Source organism: Gallus gallus, chromosome 14 (genome assembly GCF_016699485.2).
Source record: "Gallus gallus isolate bGalGal1 chromosome 14, bGalGal1.mat.broiler.GRCg7b, whole genome shotgun sequence".
Taxonomy (NCBI): Eukaryota; Metazoa; Chordata; class Aves; order Galliformes; family Phasianidae; genus Gallus; species Gallus gallus.
This window is the reverse complement of record NC_052545.1, coordinates 6,842,433-6,869,000: the sequence shown is the minus strand read 5'-3', so window position 1 is coordinate 6,869,000 and position 26,568 is coordinate 6,842,433. Positions and strand designations below refer to the sequence as shown.

Here is a 26,568-nt window from a genome sequence, read left to right as displayed (position 1 = left end):
ATCTGCATAAGATTTCAGAGGCTCTTTAATTTGATTCAGTTACTGGGGGGGGGGGAAATGACAATAAAAATAAATGGAAACATTTCAAATAGTGGTGTTCATTGAAAGCTCATTTTAACATTTAGCTTCCATTGTTAATGCCACTAGGCAAGCTAGGAGATCAAAATATAAGCAGTAGTAAGGCAGTGTACTTCAATGCATAATACTCCATTAATACTCACTGCATGCACTGCAAGAGAACTATTTCCAAGTAGATATTTTAAATTCAAATTCAAGAACTGAGATCATTTAAGCATGAGCTTTTCTATTATTTTTTAAATCTGAAAGGCAAAGAACTTGTGCAATATAGATCATGAGCCAAAAGTGAAAAAAGCAATTTTCAACTAAAATTAAGAAGTGCAGCTACAATAAACAACACCACAATTATTTTTCATTACACGTCCTACTATCATATACTGTTGGTCATTTATTAAATTTAATTATCCTATTTTTCATTTGCTAGAGGAATCATAACAGCAAACGATCTCAAATAAAGGCTGCTCAAAAGTGACTTTTGCATTCAAGTATAAATGTATCCGAAGTAACTGTTCAGTATTAATTTACTTCTTTGAACTGAAAATGTGTTTCTAAGAATGAACCACAAGGAGCAAGTGTGGTATTCAGAACATCTGTGCCTATTTAGGGAAGCTGCCCACAAAGCAGTCTGGATACTTGTATTAAGAAAACGAAAAACCAAAACCCCACACCACATAGGCATACTTTAATGCCAGCTCTGTATGTATAAGATTAGTTTGACTTTTGGATTAACAGTACTGTAACAATCAGGTATGTAATGTTATATGCACAAGTCTTTTTTTCTGCTCTATGAGAGCATTATTTAAGGAAATATTATATATATACACACACACAAATAGACAACATATAATAAAAGAAATTACTATATATACTTCTGTAAACTGATATATTTAAACTAAAAGATTTGAAAGGAAAGCTGTAAAATCTAGTTATGCTTTCCTCCTCTTCTTACCTCCAGACACGTCCATCTTATTGCTCTGTATGGTTTCTTCTGGTGATTCTCTCTGAAGTAATAAAATGAATCAATTATTTAATAATAATCTTTTTAAAAGCTAAAACAAAGAGATTCATATATATTATTTCAATTCAGACCTGCAGGAAAAAAAAACATCAAGATAATCAGGCTCTATCTTAAAGTGTTTTGTCCCTTTGATATCCACTGAAAGCAGGCATGTTTATATCCACTGAAAGCAGGTCTATTTACCAAAATTCACATGTAACTAACTAGAACAACAGACTTACTGAATGAATAACAGTACTGTATGGTAATGTCTACAACAATGCCTTTGTAAACAAGTCTTTTTATATTGAGAATGTACAAAGAAAAAGGGATGAGTGACAGAGGAGACAGAAGTAAAAAGGAAGCTACTATGAAAATGAGCTTCAGACAATCAAAAACATTCATTTTTGTGCATTGCAACTAACACTGTAAGAAGGCAATACTGATAGGAAAGGTATAATACTTACTGAAAAACTGAGATTTGTGAATTGCTTAATGAATGGATTGATCCATGCTTCATCTTGCTTATTTCCACCTTTCATTATTCCCTTAAAAACAGAAAGGAATTCCCATGATACTCAGAAGATGTTTACCACCTACTGCTTAAATTAAACCGTAAATCGTTATGAATGAAGATGAAAGCTTAATGGTACTCCACCCAGCGCAGCAATCTGTTCTTAGTTTTCAGAAATAACAACAGTGCAAAAACCCTGACACAACCTTCTGAGGGAACCGTTTCACACAGTAAGAAGGAATAATTCTCAGGAGCCTCATAACTTTTTTTTTTTCCTTTCCATTGCCAACTTGCACCTGTGTGAGACGTCAAGTCCTCACAAGTCACAATTACCTTTGTGGGCATTTTCTTCATATAGGGTGGCCAGTTCAAAGATGTGTTAGCTTCTTGTGAAGAACTGCTGTTCCACATTCCAATCTCTACATCCTCTTCTTCCTCCCAGCTGGTCTGACGACTGCCTGTCAATGGCATATCATCTCCACACCAACTATCTTGCATAGATTTAGGCCCTGGTTGTGAAAAGAATACAAAAACAAACCAAACCAAAACCCCAACACGTTAACACTTAAAACCAGAAAAATCTCCACTCAAATCAGCTACTAAAACCTGAAGCTAGAAGTAGTTTCTTTAATCGTGCCAAGTGTCAGATCAGCAATGGTCTGGTGGTGAAGGAAAACACACACCAGTGAGCAGCTACTCCAGTACAAAAAAAAAGCATCAGTTTGCATTGGCTGCCCTTAACACAAACAGAAATGAGCTTTACGTTTGCTTCAAATTAAAGCTGCCAAAAAAGATAAGCATTTCACCTTCAGTACTGTTATTCAAAGATGGTGCAAAAAGCACTCACCAGGTTTATTTGGAGCCTGTTGACCAAGAGAAGCGTTTCCCCAGCCAGAGGTGCCTCCTGCATCGCTGATGGGTTCTCCCCAGCTAGTACCAGTATCCATGGGCTTACCCCACGCTGAAGTTCCATTATCTACAGTAGTGGCTGGAGTAGAAGGCTCTCCCCAACCTTTTTAAAGTAGTATGAGTTACTGGCATGTTTTTGTTTTTTTTTTTTAAACAGGATTTTAAAAGCCACTTTAAAGAATCTAGCGCTTAGCCTTTTCGAAGCCATATAGCATACAGTAAAAAGCTTATTAGTGAACATTTACATTTAGCATGAAGGTAATTATTACAACCGTAAGCTGTTCCATTAAAAAGCAGCAAAACTACAAATTCCATATATAAAGAATTACCCTGAGAATAGACATTTCTAAAATACTAAGTTCCTAAGGGCTGCTCCTTATGTTTAAGCTACTCCCCTTTGCAGCTGAAAAAGATGGTACAAAACACTTTGCACATACCGTGCTAACACAACTATTTACTGCCCCCAAAACTACAAGCCTGCAAATTCTGATCTTTAGTGCATATAAAATAATCACTTTTCATTCTGCCTGGTAGCAGCCCAACTTGGGTTTTTTGGGTTTTTTTTTCTTGATTCTTTAGCAACATTAAATTTTAGCTCTCAGAATCAGATGAAGAAAAATACTATTCCTTACATATGTATATTTCTATATATTTAACACTTACCCTTTGTTCCCACACCCCAGGACTCCAGCAGAGCTGTCTAGTCTACATTACTGAAACTATTTAAAATGAGAACAGATCTTCCAATTTGTATAAAAATATCAAAACATCTACCTGCATTCTCCTTTAAAAATAATCATGCTAATAAAAAGGTACTTCCATTGCCACCTTCACCTCTCCACTTTGAACTTAAAGTATGTTATATGAAACAAGTAGAAGAGAAATGTTTTACAATTAAACGAAAGCACAAGCTTGTGTAAAGTCAAGTCTTACCAGAACCCGAACTGCTCTCCTTGCTAGACATGGCACTTGAAGACAGTAGCTGCTGATGTACCTGTGCTTGCTGGTCTGAACTGCTGCTACTGTTTGGGACATTTTTATTCCACATGTTCACATTTTTGTAGTTGTATTTGCTTGGATCACCCCAAGCAGAAGTTCCATCATCAATTTCCATTTTGCGCCGTATTGATTCAGGGGATGGCTCCTCCCAGCCAGTGGGTTCCTCCTCCTTCACTGGGGCTGGCATCGGTCCCCCCAGCCAGCCTGAGCCCGGTGGTTTATTGGTGGCAGACGGTGCTCCCCAAGATCCAACGTCTTGTTTGTTCCATTCTGGAGAGTTGATTGGCTTTGATGAATCTCCCCAGCCTTGAGGCTGATTGGATTTAGGAGGGTCTCCCCAGCCCTGGCTCTGATTAGACTTTGCAGGCTCATCCCATCCTGAAGAATTATTTGGGTTTGTATTATTACTACCTCCCCAAGTAACAGAATTTGATTTACCTGGCTCATTCCAACCAGATACTGATCTGTCACTGTCGCTACCTCCTGAACTGGATTTCTTAGTCTCACCCCAATGGTTACTTCTTGAATTTTCACCCCAGCTGTCGCTGGCAGAAACAGCCCAACCCTGGCTGGCCTTTTGTCCTTCTACCCATCCCTGTTTCATCTTCTGCGTGTCATTCCAAGATGACTTTTCCTCTTTGCCACTTCCCCATGATTGATTGCTCTTGACCATTACTGTAGCAGCAGAATCCTCTTCCCACCCCCCTTGGCTATTTGACCCTTTGGAGTCTCCCCACCTTGTAGCAGACTTTGGATCTCCCCACCCTGATACAGATGAGGTATCATTATTATTAGGGCTAGGTCTATCCACACATCCCCCTGAGCTAGAAGTCTGTGTCACAGAGCCTCCCCAGGCCTCTGTCCCATTGTCAGTTTTTCTTTCACCTCTTGGTGATGTTTCGGTATCCCAGGCAGTGTTCTGTTTGATTGGAGTCTGTCCCCAACCAGAATTGGAAAGGACACGTGGATCTAAGTCAGTTCTGTTTACTATACTTTGGAGTAATGCATGCTGGTCAACTTTTCTTCTCTCTCGATTCTGGCCTTCTGTAGCTACTCTATCTTCATGGCATCCAGTGCTCTCTGTACTACCTTCACCGTCCCCTGTACCTGTTTTGGCCCATGCACTATTCTGCTCAGTTATTTGAGACACAGCAGAACTCTGGCTGTTAAGGTCATCCTCTTCAGTAGATTTCCATCCATTTGTAAACTTCCTGGTATTTCCATTTACACTTTCATTGGAATGCTGATTACTAGGCAGTTTACTCCATTCACCATTTGAAATATTAGTGCCAGTGTTTTGTGCAGGGTTGCCCCATCCTCTTCTACTTCCGCCAGCACTTGCACCATTTCCACTTCCCCATGGCATATTCTGGGAGTTGACTGTCCCTGCTTCCCACACCCCTCCTCCTTTATTCCCGTTGATTTGAAAGTTAGTGCTGCCAGGCCCACTAATGCCTGACTGCATTAGAGTTGCATTCACAGTGTCACCATTAGCTTGGCTGTTGGGGCCTGAACATTTGTCTCCAGAGTAATTAGAACCATAGGCACCCCATGTAGTACCATAAGATCCACCATTTTTCGCCTCACCATTGCTAAGGTGAGAAATGGAAGTGCCATTTGTAACTGGAGAGGCCTGAATCTGAGAATGATTCATTGTGCTCACACGCCAGGCCCCATGCCCTGTATTATTAGGCAGTTCGTTAATCTGCGCTGAACCAGCAGAGTTTGGTAAACTAGAGGTCATAAAGTTAGTAGTGTTATTTGGTCCATTCATTTCAGTGTTAAGGTTTTGAGGTTGCCCACTGAATGAAACCTTCCTTGTACCATTTACTTCAGAATCACAATTTTCCTGAAGGCTTCCCCAGGAACCATGGGCTGAACCACCCACTTTAGAGTTAATACTCTGACTGTTAGATATCTGACCTACGGTACTGCACTGAATATTTGTGCCAGAATTACCACTCCCTACAGACCCTTTCAGGGCATGTCCATTGTTCTCCAATACAGGCCAGGCACCATGGTTGCCATTTGAATTCAAAGTGCTTGGATTTAACCCTCCATTTGATGAAGAGTTTATGGTGCCCCAAGCATTCATTCTATTGTTGCTACTTTCAGATTTGCTGTCAGGAGCATCCACAGAAACTTGACATGTGCTTATTATGGTCCCATGGGATAAACCCCAAGGCCCATTAATACTTCCATTGCCCACATTATTGCTGTTGCTACCAACCACAAACTTATTTTGAGAACCATGTCCGATGCCATTTCGAATGCCATCATTTTCACCACCTGTGCTCCCTGAAGCCATTATAATGAGGTTTCTCTCTGACCCAGAGCTAGAGGCAGAGTCAGTGTCCATACATTCTGATGTCAACTCTGGGTCACTGCCAGTGATTGATGGCCATGCTTCTTTGTCAGAGCCGTCTACAATAACTTTATCCCAGTTTGTGCTGGAGTCACTATTTGAAGAGACTGGTCCCCAGTGAGAATTTTCATAATGGGATCCTAGACCACTGTGGTTCAGATCTAAAGAGAAGAAGGAAAGTCCAAGACCATTATTATAAACACAGTATTATTACTTCATTAAACAGAAGGAAAACAATGTACAAAGACATTAAGTCAAGAATTCTTTTGCTTATTTTAACACTAGTCACTGAAAACTACAGAAAACTTTACAGCACACCTGCTCAGAACATCACCCTACGCATAACCTAGAACAATTCTCATTAAATGCACAAAGCAGAATTCTCACAAAAAGCACGACTAAACACTGCCAAAAGTACAGTTCCATTTTTCCCAAATAGTGTTGTTTCTGTTTTCTTTTATCCTCTGTACCACTAGATAGAGAATTCCTTATGAAAAAGGTGTGTTTAAATTCAAAGATTCTGAAAGGCAGTAATCTAAGCTGGATATTAAACTGACCTGGCAGTAGCAAATGCTACATGACAATAGCTGCAGAAACACACACCATTAAAAGATATTATGTAAGTTTTCTCAGGTACAAATAATTTCTTTTGTACAACCACAACCCGACACAAAAATCACAATGCCAATCTAAAGCTCTGCTGCTGCAGGAACACAGATATAGTACAGCAACTGAACTACTACTTCTCATTGTCAGTGATGTAAGAACTACCATTTCTTTTTTAATTAATAGGATGACTGTGTCCAGGAGTCAGGAAGAAATACATCTCAATCGACTTACAAATATTTCATGGTTAAGTACATACATCATGAAGTATTTACTACGAAATTAAGTGCTGTCAATTTTCATTTCATACTTCTAAAGCTTTATTGCAGAGATTTTTTCCCCCAAGTTGTTACATCAAAACACAGACAAATGCACCACACGAAACTAAAGAAGTATGAGGCATATGGAAATACAGTAACGAAGACGGCAAGAAAATACAACACCTGCCAGTGCAGTTTACTTATTATTTCCCTGAACTGAAACAACACATGCTGAGTTGCTGTATACGTAGCCAATCACCTGTCTGCTCAGTAAAAACATTTCCATTTTGTTCAAAAAAGTCTGCTTTTCTAAAAGTAATGGGTTTTTTTTGCCTTTACTTAGAATATGGAAAATGCATGTGCCTAAAGAAAAATTCCTGTTCGTATTCATTCTTAATGGATTTTTACAGTACATGCCTTATCAGTATAGAGAAGGCTACTCACATCGACTGAATACCTTTACGAAGCTGTACCTGTCTCTGCTAACAGACAGAGCTAACAGTAACAAAATGCCATGGGTATCGATCCAGCTTTTGAGAAAATTATATCTATAGAATGTGTAGAGATTGGCTGTTTTTAATAACACAGTACTAACCTATAAGCTTCTTGTGTTTCCTAGAAACAGACTTTAAGCGTGAAGTCTGAAGGGAAGCTGCCTGTCCCTCTAGTTTCTCCCTTCTGCTCCCGGCAACACCAGTTCTGTGCACAAACTGAAGCCTCAAGACCCAATGTACTCCAATCCCCTACAGACTGCACCTACTCTTTTAAAAACATTAATAAAACTTAATTTAAAAGTGCCATCTACATAGAGGTTAAAACATACACAAGATATGACTTTTAGTAACAACTCTGTTCAAAACACAGGAAGCATCTAAAGATGACTTGGCAGAAGTCTATTCTCAGCACTCTGATTCCACTGCAAAAAGGGCTGATGAGGTTTATCATGGTAAGCATGAGTGGCTGAACTGAGTAGAAGTGAAGGTGACGTCCATTTAAAAAGAGACCCTGTTTGACTGCTACTGCCTCTCAAAAGGAACTTGACAATAACACAAGAATGAAAAAACCCTGTATTTTTGAATTAGAATAACAAATCTGAAGCATTACTTGACTCAACAGCTCCATGCTCTTGGAGGAGGGAACCACAGAGCATCCTTGGGAGAACTGGAAGGTATTCATTCAGAAGAACATAATCTAGAACCTGCCCACTGATACGGCACTGGAAAAACACTGCAGTACACAACCAGCTGTCCAAGATTTCAAACCTCATACTGACATTTCATAAGATGACATTTAACTTACATTAAAGGACTAATCAAAGAGTTGCCAGCATTCGCTTGGAGAAGCAAGAGTACTAAAAAGCTGTCCTAACAAAGCATGACCTTGTTACGTAAATGTTATCCCAATAATGTGATCAACTTTAAAAAACAGTATGGAAGCACACAGATAGGTGGCAAGCAGTCAGGATTCAGTGTGAGGAGATACAGGCTACGACTACAAGCCAGAACGAAATGGTAACAAAACCTAATTTGCACAGTAAGATAATATATTTAATGAAAGCTTGTATTTATTGATATCTATTGTATTAATTTAGATGCAATATGGTTTGTGACAAGCACAATACAGAAGCACGGTGTAATGATTAATTTCCAGCCAGCCAGACTCTCATTCTATTACCAACAGAACTACCTTGACTAATCATCTTTTTCCTGGACATAAGTGTGTATCAGTGATTTCATACACTACACTGCTCTGAAATACTCATGTTCAAATCTCCACAGCTCACAAACTCCTGAAATAAAAAAAATCCAAGCACTGAGGAAGTAAGCTATTCTGTCTTACTTTTAATCTGGCAGATAGCACAAAAATACCTTAAGAACTGAACAATTACTTGATGACATACTGCATTTGGTGAACAGTATAAGCAGTCAACAGCAACCTATAGTTTTACCAGGGACTGTCTAAGGAAGTTTTGTTGGCAGTTGTGGTTTTAAGTAGCACTGCACAGTTGAAACTAAACTGTAGGACTGAGATGCGTTGAATCCTACCTCCTTTTTCAGTTACAGAACTTAGTGGTATGTATACAGTATGTCCATACTGTACCTTCCCAGTTACTGTACTTTTGATCCTTATGAAAACCTCTTCAGCAAACAAGTTAAAAAGCACACTTGTTAAGAGGTGACAAAACCAAAACCCAAGGCAGACCCCACTGTGTTTGTTAACCTTGGGTATCAATTTCTCTGCGGTACAGAAGGTCTTGAAGTCAGGTTTTGTCTTTTTGAAGAACTCAAGCCTAAGAACTAGAAGATTGAGCACCCTGTTTCTGACACAGATCTCTGCCAACACAGGGCAGGAGAGCCACCGGGACAAGGATACCATGTCTGTGCCCAGATGGCAGCTCTCCCCAAGGGCCAGCCATGCGCTCTTCCCTCTTCTGGCCCTCCCTGACCCATGCAGCACAACCATGACCTGCAGTTTGCCCATCCTTGGGCACGTCAGTAGCCCTCAGGTAAGTTAACTAAACACCAGAAGCTTCTCACAGCCTCACCTAGCAAGCAACACACACAGCTGCAGCCCCAGGTACATGCAGCCCAGTGCTAACTGGGCATTTGGAACAGGAAGGTCCACAGACTCGGACTGTGATCACTTACTTCCTCCCCATGCTGTGAAACATCTCCGATAGAAAACAAACTTGCATAAATTATTCACCTTAACATCCAGAGACAGCAAGCAAGCAGAAAGGTTAAAAAAAAAAACACTCTCATATTTTACAGCTAAGTTGCCACATAGCTTAGTCTTCCAAAAAAATAATTCTGCATGAATTCTAACATCTTAGAAAATTGAAGATGTTTACCTAAGTGTAATATGTTATGGCACACAAAGTATACGTGAGTCAGACATTCACACAGCACATGCTATTGAAAAGACATAAGCCAAAGAATCGAAAAAAAATCAGACAGAACTGTGTGAGACACGTAACTACTACAAACACACAGTGTGAAAAAAGGTGAGATTTAAATGGCTAACCTGACTGGTTAGGGGAGTGGCTCACCAAGTCCCGAATGGGAGGCATGCCTACAAAAAAAAAAAGCAAGAAAATTACAGATGCACTGCTTATGTAACTCAAGAGCTTTGAGATCCTATATCACTTTTTACTTCTAAAGCATCTATTAGCATCCCTTTTCAGGAGAGATTTCTCTTGAGAGTGCTCTCTCTCAGTCTACCAAGTGCCTCGCCATAGCTCAGAACACAGCACACGGGGAGAGAGACCGATATAAAAATCAGTCCTAAATGTAGGCCAGATTAAGTAGAAATTTTGCTGGTTTTACTAAGTATTTCCACTACTAGTTAGCTTTTATACATTTGGCATTTAATTAGCCAATTTGAGATGTCCCTAATTTTAAAAGTTTGATTTATATAAAAAAGAGCACATCTTCAGTTGGAGATCGTAACTGTTACATTTACAGCAATGTTTCCTAAATAAAGTCAGCTTTTATTTCTACTAACTGCCAATCTCAACTGCTCACTCCTTCCCTTACTCCTACAATTCACAAGGTAAAAAAAAAGAAAAGAAAAAAGTCACATGAAGAACTCTGTTTCCAAAGGCTCTGGTTGCAAATGAGCTGCACCATTGCAAGATGCATAAGAATAAAGTGAGAGTGACTCATGTCAATGAAGGAATCAAAATAACTCAGCCTGGACAAAAGCCAGGATCCTGACAGCTCTCGTGTTCTCTTACATCCCACAGTTGTAAGTAATTACTGCTAGCAAATATTTTAGGTAACTATATAAATCATTTCATCATGGAATAACTACCTGGCTATTCTGATGTGAAACAAAGCATAAAGGCAAGTAAACATACCAAGGTGGCATTCAAGACACTCCTCTCACATGAAGTTTGTGCATGGAGGGAAGTTTCAGTACTGAAATCACCTGAATTTGGTATGAAAATGCTCTGCTAAAGAGTCACTTTGTAGATTTCTTAAAATAACTGTGTTAGTACAATAAGACTGTATCTCTTTCCAAAGGAGCACATGGCACTGTGGATGACTGTACACATTAAATACAGACAACGGGGTATTTTTTTGTCTATTTATTTAAGGAAACATATAAATATAGCAGTACTTGTGTTGCCTGGCTTTTGCAAATCACCTACCCAAAGTCAGAATCACAGCTAAACTCAAGAGTTGCTACTCCAGGGTACATTGGAGAAGCACTGACTGAAGTCTTAAGACAAACTGTGGAAGGTGAATAAGACCAAGGCTTTCAGCTCCGAAAGAATTAAGGTACTCTTGCACGATGCTGGACTATCATCACCTCTATGTTACTTCTCAAAGCAATTCATTAGGCTGCGCTCTGAAACCATTACAAAAACCCAGCACTGAAAAACCATTTTCCTTTACTGTCATCTTTCCTACATATCTCAAAGCACTCACCTTCACAACATCCCAGACAGACACTATTGCTGGTTATACTAGACAAAAGAACTTTCAAGAGGACACGTACACAGCACATACAGAAGTGAGACCTTGGCCACCCAATGCCATTTGCCAGATTTGACCAGTCTACCTTGCACGTGCAGGAATGCCCCGAGTACAGCTCACAATTTAAAAAGATCTGCCATCACAGTGCCTGAGAGGACACTAAAGATAATACAAATCTTTTATAAGATGGGAAGGTAATTTGGCCAATGTTTCTCTCTCCTAAAAGGCTCTTACAGTCTTATAATTACTTGCTGGACACGTAGATCTACCACTATTCAAATACTGGATGGGCTTTAGGGTCCCTTCCAACGCAAGCTGCTCTGTGATTCTAGGATTTTCTACAACAATCAAGATTCAGGTTAACAAAGAAAGAGAAACTCTGACCTAACAACAAAAGCAATTTGGATATTCTAAGATGTCATATCCCATTCATTTCTACATCTGAAAAACAGAAGTCTGAGATACTACTCAGAATGCTTTGGAAATTGAAAGATCCTTCTTTCTGAGATACATATATCAAAACTGAATGAGCCTCTTTGTACCATTATCATACTCGAATCAATTATTAGGATAAAGAACAGAAATTCAGAACATATAGTAGTTGTCACCTTGGCTTCAGTGCCTGTTCAAAAACTGTTATGCATCTGCTGTACACCACCAGCAACAACATACAACAAAGATGCCTTTAGTTTCAGGCAAACTTGCACAAAGATGGCTGAAATCATCCTGTAATGTTTATATTAAGCTACAATATTAGAACAAATAGCTCATCAATAACCCCATTTCAAGTGTCCAGCTCTAAATAAAGAAAACCAAGGCACCTGCCCCTCACCTGGCTGTTTTTTGCTGCTGTTCGGTACTTCTCCGTTGGTCACCGGCTGTTTGGTTGTGACAGTGCTGCCTCCTGACTGGCCGTTTAATACTTTAGGAGTAGATCCCAGGTTTGCAGCTATAACTGGTAACTGCTGACCTCGTTTCAGAAGCTGTTTCTGTTCCTGGTGTCGAAATCGCGGTGGTACTTCACGAGGAGGGTATCGAGGCAAGGTTTGCTGCTGCTGATTGTTGGCTGTGGCCCGCTTGGCATTATTATTAGTGCTGGTTGCTGTGGAAGTGCCGTTAGAGGTGACAGGCTGAGGCTGGCTTACACTTGTCTTGGTTTGTTCTGGCACTACCCCCACCCCCAAAAAAAAGAAAGTTAGACAAAGTTATTCATCAGAACAGTAACTTAAAAAGCTCAACACTACGTAGATATGCTTAGATACGTTTATATATCATGCAATGGCAATTATTTTTTCCGATTATAATTTTAATTCACTCCTCATTAAAAGCTCTATTATCCCATAGTCATACAGCTTTAACAACACAGATCTGGATGAAGCAATGTCTCGCTATCCCTCCCACAGGCAAAGCATGCTACTACTAAGAAACCTACAGTTTTTTCTGACAAATCATAGAATCAGAATCCTTAGAGTTTGAAGGGACCTCTTGAAGGCTGTGTAGTCCAACTCCCCTGCAATGAACAGGGACACCACAGCCAGATCAGGTTGCCCAGGGTCTGATCCAGCCTTACCTTCAAAGTCTCCAGGGAGGGGGCATCAGCCACACCTCTGGGCAGCCTGTTCCAATGCCTCATCACCCTCACCGCAAAAGATGTTTTCCTCATATCCAACCTAAATCTACCCTCTCTGTGCTTGAAGCCATTTCCCCTTGTTCTATCACACAGACCCGGCTAAAGATTCTGTCCCCTTATTTCCTGTCGCTCCTCTTCAGATACTGAAAAGGCACTACGTCTGTTCATTTTGGCAATGAAATCTTATGTTAAAACATTTAAATGCTAAAAACAGAACTCCTACTCCCACGGGAAACTTAGAAGTATTACATGTACAAAAAGTCACAATCTCGCAGGAAAAGGAGGCGAACAGGACACTCGGAATAAAACGTCACTTAAGACTCAGCAGCTGCTTTGTGTTTTAATGAAATATTCTATTTAGGCTACTAAAGAAAAATGTGGACCAGCCGTTGCTTCCCAGGAGGCCCTTCGGCACACATCCCAGTGGTGGAGCGGAGCAGCGCTCGGGCACTCTGACAGCGCTGACCTGCTGCTCCCTATTTCACAGCTGGCTGGAGAGGGACAGAACTACGAGGAGGAACGGCCGGGACATGAGTCAATTGAATGCACAGAGTATGAGGGATAGAAGGTATTCAAAAGCTCGCGGATAAACTGGAGTTGATAAAAATTACTAGCACCGTATCAGATTCCATTCATTAAGTTGTTGCCTATATTCAATATGCGGATAATTCAGATCTCTTCCTATATGCATCTGAAACACCGTGCATGACAACAAATTTAGATCAAAACTCAATTTCATTAAAACAAATCTCATGCAAGTGCATTTTCACCCTGTGCTTTCAACATCTCCTGGTTTAGAAGCGAGAGAACTGAAAAAATATGTGAGTGCATTTTGTTGTTGTCGGTCTATTTCAGCAAATATCTCAGAATTTGTGAACAGCCCAACACAAAAGCAGCAACCCCATTTCTGTGGTCTGCATCCTGCAATAAGCTTGGAAATTAAAAAACTTTTCTTCACACAGTGCAGTCCGTGCAGCCAATGGCCGACCTCAGCTTTGTGATCTATCAGCACGCCTTCTGCCACAACTGATTCATGCTAATTGCAGGGCTTCCTTACAGCTCTCTGCAGCACAGCCCACACCTGAGGCGTGCTGACAGCCGGACACAAAACAACCGCTTCTCGCAGCGCAGCGAGCATTCCGTCACCACGCCAAGGCAGTCACACAGTGATGGCAATGCTGAAGGTCACACAGCTCCTGCAGCCTTCTGCACACTGTGTAATACTTTTTAGTTTAACTGCCAACTTTGGTGGAAAGTCCCCCCCCTCCCCCCCGAAGAGATTTTTAATCCCACAACACCGCCAACAAAAGATTCACTTCTCTTCCATTTCCATTCACATATGGTTGTTCCTCCTAGAGAAAGTAAAACTGTTTCTATACATCATGAGACACCCAAACAGATGAAAGCAGCAAGTTTAGGGCAGTGCTGCGACACAGCAACGTTAATAGTTTGCTTTCCTAATTACTGCTGCTTTAAGACTAAACGCTCACTACTGAAGATCTAATCAACCCTCAGATCTCCGAAACACTTTCAACTGTAAAAGAGTGCACATAACAAGCAGGCTGCTTTCTGCCAAGCCACCCTGAAGCTACAAAATCAACAAGAATTTCCAAACAGTTAAAGAAAATGACATCTCTCTCATATTGCGTATTAATTTCCTTAAGAAATACGGTATTCTTTTAAGTTTGATCAGCAAATCAGATTAAAAACCTTACCAGATAATACAGTTCAACTAAAAATCGGTAGAGTTTATATTTGTATGTTAATTTCCAACTGAAATTAATCAGAAGTGCTTTTAGGTGCAACAGAATTACTTCATCTTCGCTTCCCCGAGCACCACAGAGCAAGTTTAAAGCTCCACAATTTATCCTGCCCAGCAGTTTGTGCTCCACAACTTCCCAGAAGATCAAATAATAGATAATATTCCAATTCAGCCGCTAGAAGTTCCAGCGCCTCTTAATCCCTACCATTTCTAGTTTCTTATAAACAAGTTGCTTGCTTAATAACAGCTCTGCACAGCAGCATTCTGTTCTGAACCACAGTAAAGCAGAACGGTAGCGTTATTAGCAGACTATCTATCACAGCTAATTTACTTGTCAAAAAACAGCCATTTCACGGAAAGGAATAACACCAAAAGCACAGATTTTTTTAATAAAGAACAAACCTGCTGAGAACGCACAGAGCAGGGGATGGAGAAGTTAAAGTTTGCAGAGAGATTCCAAAGACAGACGCTTCCAACTTGTGTTGCTTTCCCACTCTGCAGATTTCATTAGAAAATGGAGGAGAAGCATGGTGTCATTTTACTGCTACAGGAGTGCTGCCTGCCAACTCCTCCTGGAGTAGGGGCCCAGTGACTTAAACTCCCCCTCCAATAAAAAAAAATGGCAGCTGTCTGAATAACTTCGGTGCAGATGGAAAACAGTTTCTCACTCGCACAAAATCAGCTTACAAAGATCAACTCGTACCCTAAACCACACAAAGAGCAGCACCGAGCTGTCATTTAAACGTTTCTTCTCGCCGCTGCTTAAGCTGACCCCTTAAAAATATATTGTAACACACTCTCCCTGCACGTCATGCCCCAAAGAGTTGTCAGTGCTGGAATGCTGAAGGGCAAACAGAGGAAGTCTGGCTTTCAAGCTGACACACGTAAGATGTAGTGCTAGAATTTTCGTTGTGGAAAAATGGCCGCAGCTGTAAGCTCAGCTAGCTGATCTGGAAAATATCTCACTGTTTGCCAACTCATTAACCCCTGAAGATCCGCACAAAGGTAAGTTAGATGCCATTTATACAGGCAATTTCAGCAGCGAGCGCTTCCCGTTCTGTTCGTTTTTGCTATTCACACGCAGCGTTTAAAAGCTAACGCAAGAGTTTTTGCCATCAGGTAAAGCAGAGTTCGGCAGACGAAAAAACGCCCCACACCCAACACAAACAGAAGGCTCAGTGTGCTCCAGCAATTCTGCTTCACGGGGAAGAAAACGAATAAGAAGTTTCCACGGTGGGAAATATGAGTCAAAGACTTCAATTCCACACCCAGCTATTTTTAAAAGCACTTTCTGTTTCAGTGGCTGATTCAAAGTTTACTCCGTTCTGCAACAGAAGTCAGCCTTTACGCCCGTGCCTTCCACAAAGCAGAGGAATTCTGGAGATTGACAGACGTGTTCAGTTCTGGCTTTACTGTTTTGCAAAGCACAAAACCATTGAGAACAACCAACCACCACAACAGCATCCACACAAACATCAGTGCTCCGCTTTTGTAAAGCCCTTCACTACGCCGTTACGTATGTAATTAAAGTCTGCCTCTAAAAAAAGATCCCCTAATGAAATCTCACATTCTGCAGCAGCACGTCACAATTACCAAAGTGAGCATCAAAACCAAACCTCGAGCATTCCTTACACAGCACTCAGCCTGGTGCTCAGTGTGTCACCACTCCTGGCTACGGCGTGGTTTGCAGCTGCCTGATTTGGGAGAAATCCCGGGGAAATGGATTGATTTATCTGTCCTTAGCAGTGCTAACATCAAACAAAGCAAAAATACCTATTTTGCGACATCAGAGGGAACGCCAGAGCAATCGTTGAGAATACTATAGAGCTGTTAAAGGACTTTCAAGTGATACTCATTCTTTTCTGCAACCCCTGATACAAGAGTACTTGGAGGGCACTCATCAACATACGGATTTGTTCTGCTGGCTGTCGCACAGAGAAACCTTCACAGCTACTCAATGCATTTGTCTTTAACTCCCGTGAACACCATCTTCCCTCTTTTGATAAAAGCAGATGTATAGAACTAGACAGGTTAGAATATCTGGCATCCACAGGAATGAAACGCATGCATTTTTAATGACAGCACCACAGTGTTAAATGCTATTTGCACCGAAAACATTTACATTGGCACTTTCTTCACTACTTCCATTCTCAATCCTGAACAGGATAAAAATCAGCACCACTGACTCCTTTAGAAGGTACTCAAATAATTTACATGCACGCTGACAGCTACTGGTGCAACAGCAATTTCTACCTCAGCTAAAAAAAAACCATTTTGGAAACATCCAGGCTATGCTTAAAAATACAGAACGAACCTCTCTGCACCCCACCCCCCTGGAAGTGGCTACTTTTCTGAAAGAACATAATTCTGAATTATTTAGAGATCCCATACTCTTGTATTTTATCTTCAGCTCATGCACAAAATAAATAATTTAAGACATTAACGCGATGGAAACTCGGAGACTTAATGAAACATTAATCTGCATCCTGAACACAAGCAGGCAGAACAAGGAAAGAGCTAGGTGCAACACAAGCCACAAATTTGGTTCCTATAGAAACTCTTGCAAAAAGTTGCACACGTGAATCCCACAATGCCCATACTTCTTCAGGGGACTGCCAGCTTCTGCTCCTTTGACAGCTCTGAATTCCCACTACGCTTGCTGAAACACCCTTTTAATAACACGGTAACATTACATTTGGAATGTAATACTTCCATTCTGTAAACAACCCAAGGTCTCCAAAGAGAAAACAAGCAAACAAACAAAGCATTTATTTCATCCTTCATAAGAAAGGCATTTTCCCACTGTGTGAAGATCCCCCCCTGGGTGCCCTACCCCCCCCCCCCTCCCCCCCCCGGCCACGTTTAGCCATTTGCTGCTGCAGGGCTGTCCCTAATGTGACGCCCAGACACCAGGGCTGTCTGAGTGCACAGGTCAGATGTTCATCCAAAATGCATGTTATTATTTAAAACTAAGTACTGTGTCATTTTTCTTCCTATTTTCTTTTCCAGACATAGTTTATTAATTCAGAATACAAACAAATACTTCCACAGTTCTTTAGAACTGGTATATTGTCTTAGAAACTTACTGGTAGGCACAGTGCATCCTGCACCACTTTGCTGCCCTCACACCACGGCAGCACTTCCAACACGTTCCATTTTTCAGCAATACCTGCAGCAATGCTGAGCAGGGCTTCCAAGCTTCTGTTTCTAACACTGCTCAAGTCATTAAACTAAACCCAATGTTCCCACAGAAAAGCAATTCAAGAAGCACACCATGCGACTGCGTATGTGATTGTTATTCACTTTCCAACCAACTTAAAAAGAAAGTGAAAATGATTTTTCCACTGCTTATAGAAGGAACAGAGAATTTATTAAACCTATGAACACTGAGAGCAACAGCAGCATTCCCAGCCTGCACCAAACAGTGACGTTACAGCTTGTACAATATGGATCATTTTGCCAGGATCAGCCCTCCACGCACAGTAATGAGAACTGGACACACCAATCACATGTATATCCAGTGTTCCCAGCCTCACATGTCAAATATTTACAAAACACATTTTGTACAGATCCATTTGGTGGATCTGTAAGCAGTCAGACTAGAAGAGCAAGAAAACAATTAAGGAGATCGAGGTATTACACGCTTGCCTAATGCCGTGTAATTAAGAATGGAAAACAGGAAGATGAGAAAAATTCCAGCGCCAGGAAGAAACCATTCCCCTTTACTCTTCTATTTGTGGCAGCTTTTTCAAATCTCAGAGATCCTATTTTCCAACAGCTTTCAGCTGAACCACATGATTCACCATATTTGAAAATGCAGAAATATTATACAGAAAGAAAACTCTAAAGTAACTTACCTTTGATTTTTTGTTCAATGGCCTAGAATAAGAAAGAAGAAGTGTCAGTGATTTGCACAGATAAGAGGAACAGCCACATGTCCACATGCCACTTACACAAGCAATGTTAGCTTTTGACTTTCCTCCTTTTAAGATGTTTTAAAACTATTTAATAATCTCCATCAGAATCTTCTACTCCTCCCTAACCAACCCGTGCCTATTATTCCTCACGCCCAGAAAGCAGCCAAAGTGTTAGAGAATACAAAATTAATTTGAAAGATAAGCATGTGAAACAGACTAAATTTAACTTACAAATTAATGTGTTTGAAGTGAGTTAAAAACTGTGCCTGGAAGCAAGGAAGCCCCAACCACTTCTCATGCAGAATGCAGCAGGGAAACAGAGAGGAACATAGAAATCTAAAGCAGGCAAAGTAAATGCCAGAGCTTTCAGTCTTTCATTTCCACAATTCAATTTGTTGCTCCTGTGACAGTGGCAAGATAGGAGATCTACTGGAATAAAGTCTCCTGTAATAAAAGTGAGGATAGAAACATCTCTTGTATGGGAACACATCTTAATGGTGTGGCTTTACCTAGAAAAGCAAGTGAAACAGGCTTCAGAAAAGCTCTCAGAAGCAGAAATCAGTTCTTCCCAGCTGAAGAGTCTTCTTAATTATCACTTCTAAAATTCTAATTATTAATTAATACACTTCCAATTATCAATTCTAAAGTTATATTGCTAAAGCAGAATGAGACTTAATCTGATAGGGTTACTTTGGTAACTGTACGCAACCTGTCTTAGCTATGGCACTGCACATATTCAGGTGACACAATGAAGTCATTTGCAGCAATATTTAGGCTCTGATTATCTGTAATTAAAAAACTTGAGAGACGAAGAAAGGCAGAGCACGTACGCATGAAAAAATTCATTCACTCATTTGATGTCAGCCTTGGTTAGGTTCAGACAGTAACACTCTTAGGGCTTACACTAAATGATATCCATGACACTCCGGTGTCATATCCGCACTTCTCTGGAAATTAACAGTATATCAGCAGAAAAACACTTCTTCAGTTTCTTTAACTGGCAAAGGCACTTACAAAAATTTGCTGTACTGTCTGAAGGCAGCCTGACGCTCCCAAGAAAGATTTATTTTAATAAAAATGATGCTGTTAGAGATGATAAAAATAGCTACACCAAGAGGTCTGGAAAATCTCCTCTGCAGAAAATCCACTCTACTAATGGCAATGCATCACCCACTGGAATAAAGAGAGCAATCCCATTCATTTTCAGTTTGCCTGCTTACCCTTATCACCCTGAGTCCAATATCAGTGCTTCTCTTCCTCATCTTCAAAAAGGCAGCTGCAGTACCCATGGCTGCTACGTAACACAACTCTTCATTATGCTGACTTTATTTAACCAATATGGTTAACAAAAAAATTATACGGAAGCCTTAGGAAGTTTCCTGCGCCCTTGGATCTCCAGGATAGCTTATGCACTAGAGCTGGTTCTGAACACTTGCTTCCAAGCATATTTTTTATGGGCATAAAAAGGTGCATGGTATCCAAAAGCTGATGTCCTGCAAAATCTGCTCTGCAACTAGGGTGCAAGCACCACTCAAAAGGACAGATGTTCTGCAAGCCAAGTGCCACACGTCTGTGATTGCTGCTGATCTCCTACAGCACTGTCTTTTAGTTCCATTTTTTAAAAGACTACAGTATGCACAAAAACAAGCATTCTTCAAGTAAACTAGCTGCCTTTCCATTACAACCTTTGATTAAAAATTTCAAGAAGAAAATGAGTTATACTTCTACAACTGAGATCCAAAAATTACTATGCAGTTTTGCTGTCAGCTACTGAAAAGATCAGGGAAGCTCTCATTTTGAAATGTGAGCAAATACCTCGCCTTTTCCAAAAGCAGCCTTTATATATGATTTAACTTAGATTTGCTGTAAGATTAGACATACCTAACTTTCCATAGGTGCACAGGGAATGCCTTTGTTTAGGCCAACAAACAGGGAGAACTGACACTGAGGAAGCCTTCAACTTGAGACCAGACTCAGGAAAATGAAAGGTCATCTCAGAAGAATATTTAGTCTCTGTACACAAAGTAATCTGTACACAAAGCCAGTTAAGACGTTCAGGATGTCAGTTACCACTATATAACTGACAGTAAATATAAAGCATAAAAAAAATAAAGAAAACACTGTTGTTAAAGAACTGAGCAAACAATATTTACTATTAATGAAGCAAAATCCACAAGCACTCTTTTTTAAAACCTCAACATACCTTTTTTTGAGCAGCTTCCTTCTTCTTCTTGTCTTCTTTTCTCTTTTTCCTTTCTTCCATCAACTGTTCTTCCTCTTCTTGCACTAAATCCCTGAACCACACAGTTGGTAATTAACTCTCCCAAAATACAATCTGTACACACATACATTCATTTTAGAACAATTATTTCAGAGAGACCCAAAAGGAACTGAGAAATATTATCCAATTAGAAGCAAGACTCCCACAGGGACAACGTACTTTCACTGCAAATCACAAGTGACAAAACTTTTAAGGGCAGCTGCAGTGCCAAAGCACATACAAGATTTTATTTCTTCCTCCTCGCCCCCCCCCCCAGCTCTCCCTCCTGTTGTGAATCAGTGCCTGAGCTCTCACACACCATGCTTCCCACTGCCATATACCCTTGTTTCTGACCCAGCATGAACCAGGCCACGGGCAGCTCCCCAGCCACTCACACCGCCTCTATCAACCCCAAGCAGGCATCTGCAGCACTCACACATCTTGCACACTGCTTCTGCCAACAACCAAGCAACACGTAGCCATTTTGTTGCCAAAGCACTGAGCTAATTCAGCTGGCTGTGTATGAGTACAGATGCTACTACTACTGACATAAAGGACATATGAACAAGCAGATACCAACTGAAGAGCATGGTCAGAGCAGAGATTTCAACAGCGGTGCAATTTTAGAGCTCCTAAACTGAGTGACAAAACTCTAACTTGTGAAAGCAAAACCTGTTATTACATGTCATTAAATTCACTGAATACAAAGTTTCAGGTGCTAAAACAGAAGGCTTTGCAGTAACACCACTTCCCAGATTACCTTGCACTCTTCAAGTCAGACCTTAGTAAATAAAAACAGTAGAGAAAATACGGAGAATACCAAAAGCAGGAAAAAGTCAAGGCATGCAAGCTATCTGTGTCAGTAGGAACTAATAACAAACTGTATTTTAATGTCATGCTTGAGGAGACACAGTGATTATTGATGAGAACAAGACAAATCTACACAAAACCACGATGGGTATAAAAGACGGGGAAGCAGCAGACAAAACAAGGACTTGGGCTAATCATGCAAAAAAGCTCACAACAAAACAAAACGCACAAAGATTAATGCGTTGTTTCAAGTATCAGAATAAAAACAAGTGCTCACAGAAAGGCAGGAGGATTCTAAAGTCAAGGAAACAAAATGAAAATGAAAAAAGAAAAAGAAGCCAAATATAAAAAGGGAAGTGGCAGCAGCTTGCACCAAACACCTTAAGGTAGAGGAAGCCTACAAATGCCCGCTTACTTCAATGTCTGAGATTCAGACAGTAAAGAATTTGTATTTCCTAGAAAGCCTGCTGTAAGGCTACTTTGCCATGTCAGGGCTAGGAATGTTTAAAGCTGGAGGGCTTTGAAGCTTCTGGCTTGGATAACACTAACAACAAACACCCAACAAAAAAACCAAGGCTGAAAATGTTTTCCAGCCCTCTTCCTGAAGCATACGTAGGCTGCCACAAACACGCTGATATGCAGAGCCCTAACGCTTGGTCCAGCGCACACCGCCCTCTCACTGAGCCAATCACGTTCTCCAAACACCTCCTAATTTCTAGCATACTTTGAACGGGATGTGGGAACAAACTCCATGAGCGTTGACTAAGTAAAGGAAGACAACACCTCATTTACTCCATGAATAAATTTCAGAACAGAAGCAGCCCTCGCTCATAGAGCAGCATTCCACAAGCAGTCAGCTCTGTCTCAGTGCTGCCCATGCTTTGTGCCCCACCAGCTGGAGTTCCAGAAGGGCTCGGATTCCTGGCTGCTGTGCAGCTCTTGGGCAGTACAACTGAGCAGTCACCCATGTTATTTACCACAGAAAAAGGAAAAGCTGAGAGACAACTGAAGGAAGCGAGCCTACGCCCACATGGGCACAAGTGGTCTTGTCAGGCATGTATCTCCAGTGTTCAGCTTTGTACAAAAAAAGCACCTTTTCTATCTTCGCAATGTCCTCCATATGCTATGCAAGGCAGAACGGGAGAGATTTTATTACACAGTTTCATCATCTGGCTGCAAGATTCACTGAGGACTGTCTTTATATGTAAAAAACAATGTGCAATTAGGTATAAAAAAATCTTCCATGGACAACTAAGAGCTTAGTCATGTAACTGCAGGAAACAGTCACAGCGTGCCAGTTTGCTTTAAAGCAATCCCTTGGATGCCATGCAGATTTGGGGTAATGATTAACCTGCAGTGACATCTGTGTGCTATGTATGTGACACATTTTGCCCATCCTCACCTTGCACCCTGAGAACGTGCAAACTGAAATCATTCAGGGTTTAGAATAAAGTTGCAGCACTGTAAGAGCACACACTATGCAAAGTAGGATTTTCACAGCAAAAAAAAAAATGACTCATCAGTCCTGCTACAACTAAGTCAAAATGATTACATTTTTAGAACATAACTGTTACCAACCAACACACAGTTACCTCTGGATTACTCTACCACAGCACTGTTTTCCTGTTTCCATATAGGAACAATAGAATTCCTAAATTACAACACTGATCATTGCATTTTCATGTATTTAAACTGACTTTACACGACAAAGTCAGCTCAAAACACACACATGATTAGTATGCATCAGGGCCCTCGACAGCCCACACACTGCCTATCCATAGGTAGTTCCTAAAAAGAGCACTGGATTACTGTTATAACGTTATGTCTCAGTGGCTGAAAAGCAAAACCGACCCACTGTGCAGTTAATTAACAGTAAAGCCCTTACTGCCTATCCTCTTTGTTAAAAATGTCAATTTTTTGAGGAAGGCACTGCTACTACCACTACCCTCTTACTTAAACTTCAAATACAAATTTAATTCTCCTATTAAGCTATCAGTCTAAAGCAGACTCCTAAGTTTCCACCTCCAACAGCTGAAAGAGCAAGTTTCTTTCATTTCTAACACATAAATGCACAGCCCTATCAGCAGACACCAAGCGCCACGGGTTACATACCCAATCCCAACACCCATTGCAACATACAACTAACAAGCTATATTTTAATGCTACATCCGGAGAAACAGAAGCATTACGCAGTATTCCCCTTGCACCTTCCTGCACTTGAATAGCTCCCTAGTCCTATTTGGGACTCAAATTTTAGGTAACTGTCTACAGGCAGTCAACAGCTTTGCAATACTTTGTAGTACCTAACATGAAACACAGAGATAAGTAATAGGACAAAAATGGAAGATGAATAAATTCCCTCGCTGAGCTCTTCCCTGCATCTGGGTAGGTTTATCCCATTGACAGTACAGGGACAATGATGGCAGAAGCACGTCTGGCCCACCTTGTAACTGCACCTCACTCAGCACAGCTCTCATCTGTGTAAGGAGAAAAACATACCAAAACTCTTTCACTCATTTAAGCCATTAAAAACAAACAAAACAAAGCAAAACAACCAACAACTGGTTATCTTCTCAAATGGCTGCATCACTTTTACAAGACAGAGAAGTGCCTCGAGATTCTGGGTGACATGAGATCAAGTCTTCCAGTTCATTCTTATTATCACTGTGCCATTTATGTGGAGAGCAGCTACCTTCCGACCTCTACAGTCAGCATTCATTACTATTTCTTTAAGTTACGACAGTGCTAACTTTACATTTTATTTTCTCTTTGGCTTCACGTGTTATTTGCAATCTGAAGCAGTCGTAATGTTCCTAATGTAAAGAGCCCAAATTCTACTTACATCAAATCAGACTTTACTTAACTTTAATTCTTCCAAAAGGTTCTAACAATGTCTAAGTTAAAAAGCTCCAGCCTGGCACTGTAAAACTGTCCGTGCCAAAACAGAGAAGAGAGTTAGACACGTTTAGCTTCTGTTCTTACACTACAGGAAAATCAAGCATACCTGTATTTTTTCTGGAAGACATAATGAGGATTCAGTGATTAATGTTTGTACAGCATGCTATCTTTGCTCTTATAATTTACAAAAGGGAAGATGTTACGCCACAATAAAATTACAATTCTTGTCACGCTACTGAGGGAATCACGGTTACAGGAAGAATTTTGACACAAATTAAGATCTAAGACTCTCTCTGCATTATTACAAACACAGTATCTCAGAGCAAAAAGCACACAGTGCACACACACAACAAATGTCAATGCTAAAAGAAAACAACATGCCACCTCACCACTAACGGCAGTTATCCAGCATTCACCAGAACCAAACTACTTCTGTAAGAGAATTGCATTAATTGGGCTTTCAGATACTTCAAGCTAACGCGAGCAGTTAGAATTCATCCTTCAAATGCTTCTGAAGATGTCAGCACTGCTACAGATGCTCACACAGCATCTGCTTGCCAAGCAGATACCTCCTGAACTCACTTTCAAACCCAATTTAAGTCTCACTGCCCCACAAGATGGTGCTAGCACATTTTTTAAGACACCGTTAACAAGAGTGGAAAATGCTTTTAGAAGCAGTGAGGCTGTGCAGGGCTTCTCCCAGAGGTGTTACCTCTTTGGTTGAATTTGAAGCTCTATGAACGCTGAGCTGAAGTTTTTGGAGCGCTCTGTCCCTGCACTAAGCACACTGTGTGCCTACTGTTCCCAGCCAGCGGGGGGCTCCCAGGGGCACCTCACACTGCAGGAAGGAGACCAGGGGACCAACCAGCCCTTGGTGGCCCTGAGATAATACCTGAAGGGAAAAGATTATTAATAAATATCTGAATGTAAAACAAAATCCATCAGCCCACTTCTTGAGAGGATAGCATCACTCAGGATGCTGCATCACCAGACATCAGCTTCTGCCTTAAGTATTTCTGGATTCTGCCTTCTCTAAGTTCATGACTACACTATTAAACGTAAATGTGATTAGAAGTGATCATATACAGTTTTGAAACCACTCTAAAACTTACAGTGATATATCCTTTTTTAAAAAAGAAGTTGTTATTTTTAATCCACCATTTGCTTATCTTCTAGTTGTAAATTAACCTGCAACACTACAGGTGGAACACTGACAGAAAATTACACATAAGAATATGGAACTGAAAAAACGTTTATAGTTCTGCAAAGGCACTAAGCACGTAGCATGCACTACATACCCCATGTGTTGGCATTACATACAGACCTCTAAACATACTGCCAAAACTTAGAACATTTGTATTTCTGCTGTATCCTGACCTAATAGTTCACTAATATATTTTAATAGTGCAATCACACACAGCTGACAATCGAATTATTTCTCAGTTTCTAAAAGCCAGTAGCTAACTTTTCTATATAAGAACCAATAAGAAAAGGTGTGTTTTAGCTAAAAATTGATCCTTTAATTCCCTTATTAATGCTTCCCGCAAAACAGTGCATCACAACAAAAGGAACACTCTCCAAGTTCATAGCACAGAATCCATTACTTTGAAGTTCACAAAAACCCAGCACATTACACGGGAGCAAAGAAAGCCACTGATAAGGAAACCGCTGAATTAGACATGTTGCATCTGTGTTCTTTCCAGCTATTAATGTATAGAAGAGGTGCTGCCAAGCTATAAACTGATACTTCGATGTGTAACTAATTGGCAAATGGGTGCCAGCTACCTTCTTTTTTACTTTTAAAATACCACAGCCTTCAAATTATCACCATAAAAGTGATAGAAATTCAACTAACACATCTACCACTAACAACTGTGTGGAATACGCTCACCTTTCCCATTCTCCTCATGCAGAAACTGGTTCAACAGAACCACGTTCCAAACAACAACAACTGAAAATACACCATAATTCCAGAATAATATTTTTGTTACGTTTTGTCCCTGAGGCTTCACTCCAGATTAGGGTCTATAATGCTCACTGCTACACAAGCACACTCTTTCCCAACAAGTTTGCCACCCAAAT

General features: G+C 40.5%; 1 protein-coding gene across 12 annotated transcripts in view; it reads right to left on the bottom strand.

Annotated features, from left to right (window-relative positions):
- TNRC6A (trinucleotide repeat containing 6A) overlaps nucleotides 1-26,568 on the bottom strand; it is a 60,115-nt gene that overhangs the window by 11,405 nt on the left and 22,142 nt on the right. For 7 of the 12 annotated variants that reach the window (XM_046901007.1, XM_046901009.1, XM_046901012.1 and 4 more), the window contains 9 exons: nucleotides 20,722-20,812; nucleotides 18,459-18,480; nucleotides 12,042-12,389; nucleotides 9,753-9,800; nucleotides 3,432-6,023; nucleotides 2,437-2,601; nucleotides 1,923-2,098; nucleotides 1,543-1,623; nucleotides 1,028-1,079 (listed from right to left, as the gene is read on the bottom strand). In XM_046901007.1, coding sequence (XP_046756963.1) covers nucleotides 1,028-1,079; nucleotides 1,543-1,623; nucleotides 1,923-2,098; nucleotides 2,437-2,601; nucleotides 3,432-6,023; nucleotides 9,753-9,800; nucleotides 12,042-12,389; nucleotides 18,459-18,480; nucleotides 20,722-20,781 — 3,544 coding nt within the window. In that variant the 5' untranslated portion in view covers nucleotides 20,782-20,812. Of the gene's footprint in view, nucleotides 1-1,027; nucleotides 1,080-1,542; nucleotides 1,624-1,922; nucleotides 2,099-2,436; nucleotides 2,602-3,431; nucleotides 6,024-9,752; nucleotides 9,801-12,041; nucleotides 12,390-18,458; nucleotides 18,481-20,721; nucleotides 20,813-26,568 lie in introns of those variants that run through there. The other 5 variants (XM_046901003.1, XM_046901004.1, XM_046901002.1 and 2 more) reach the window with 3 other exon arrangements.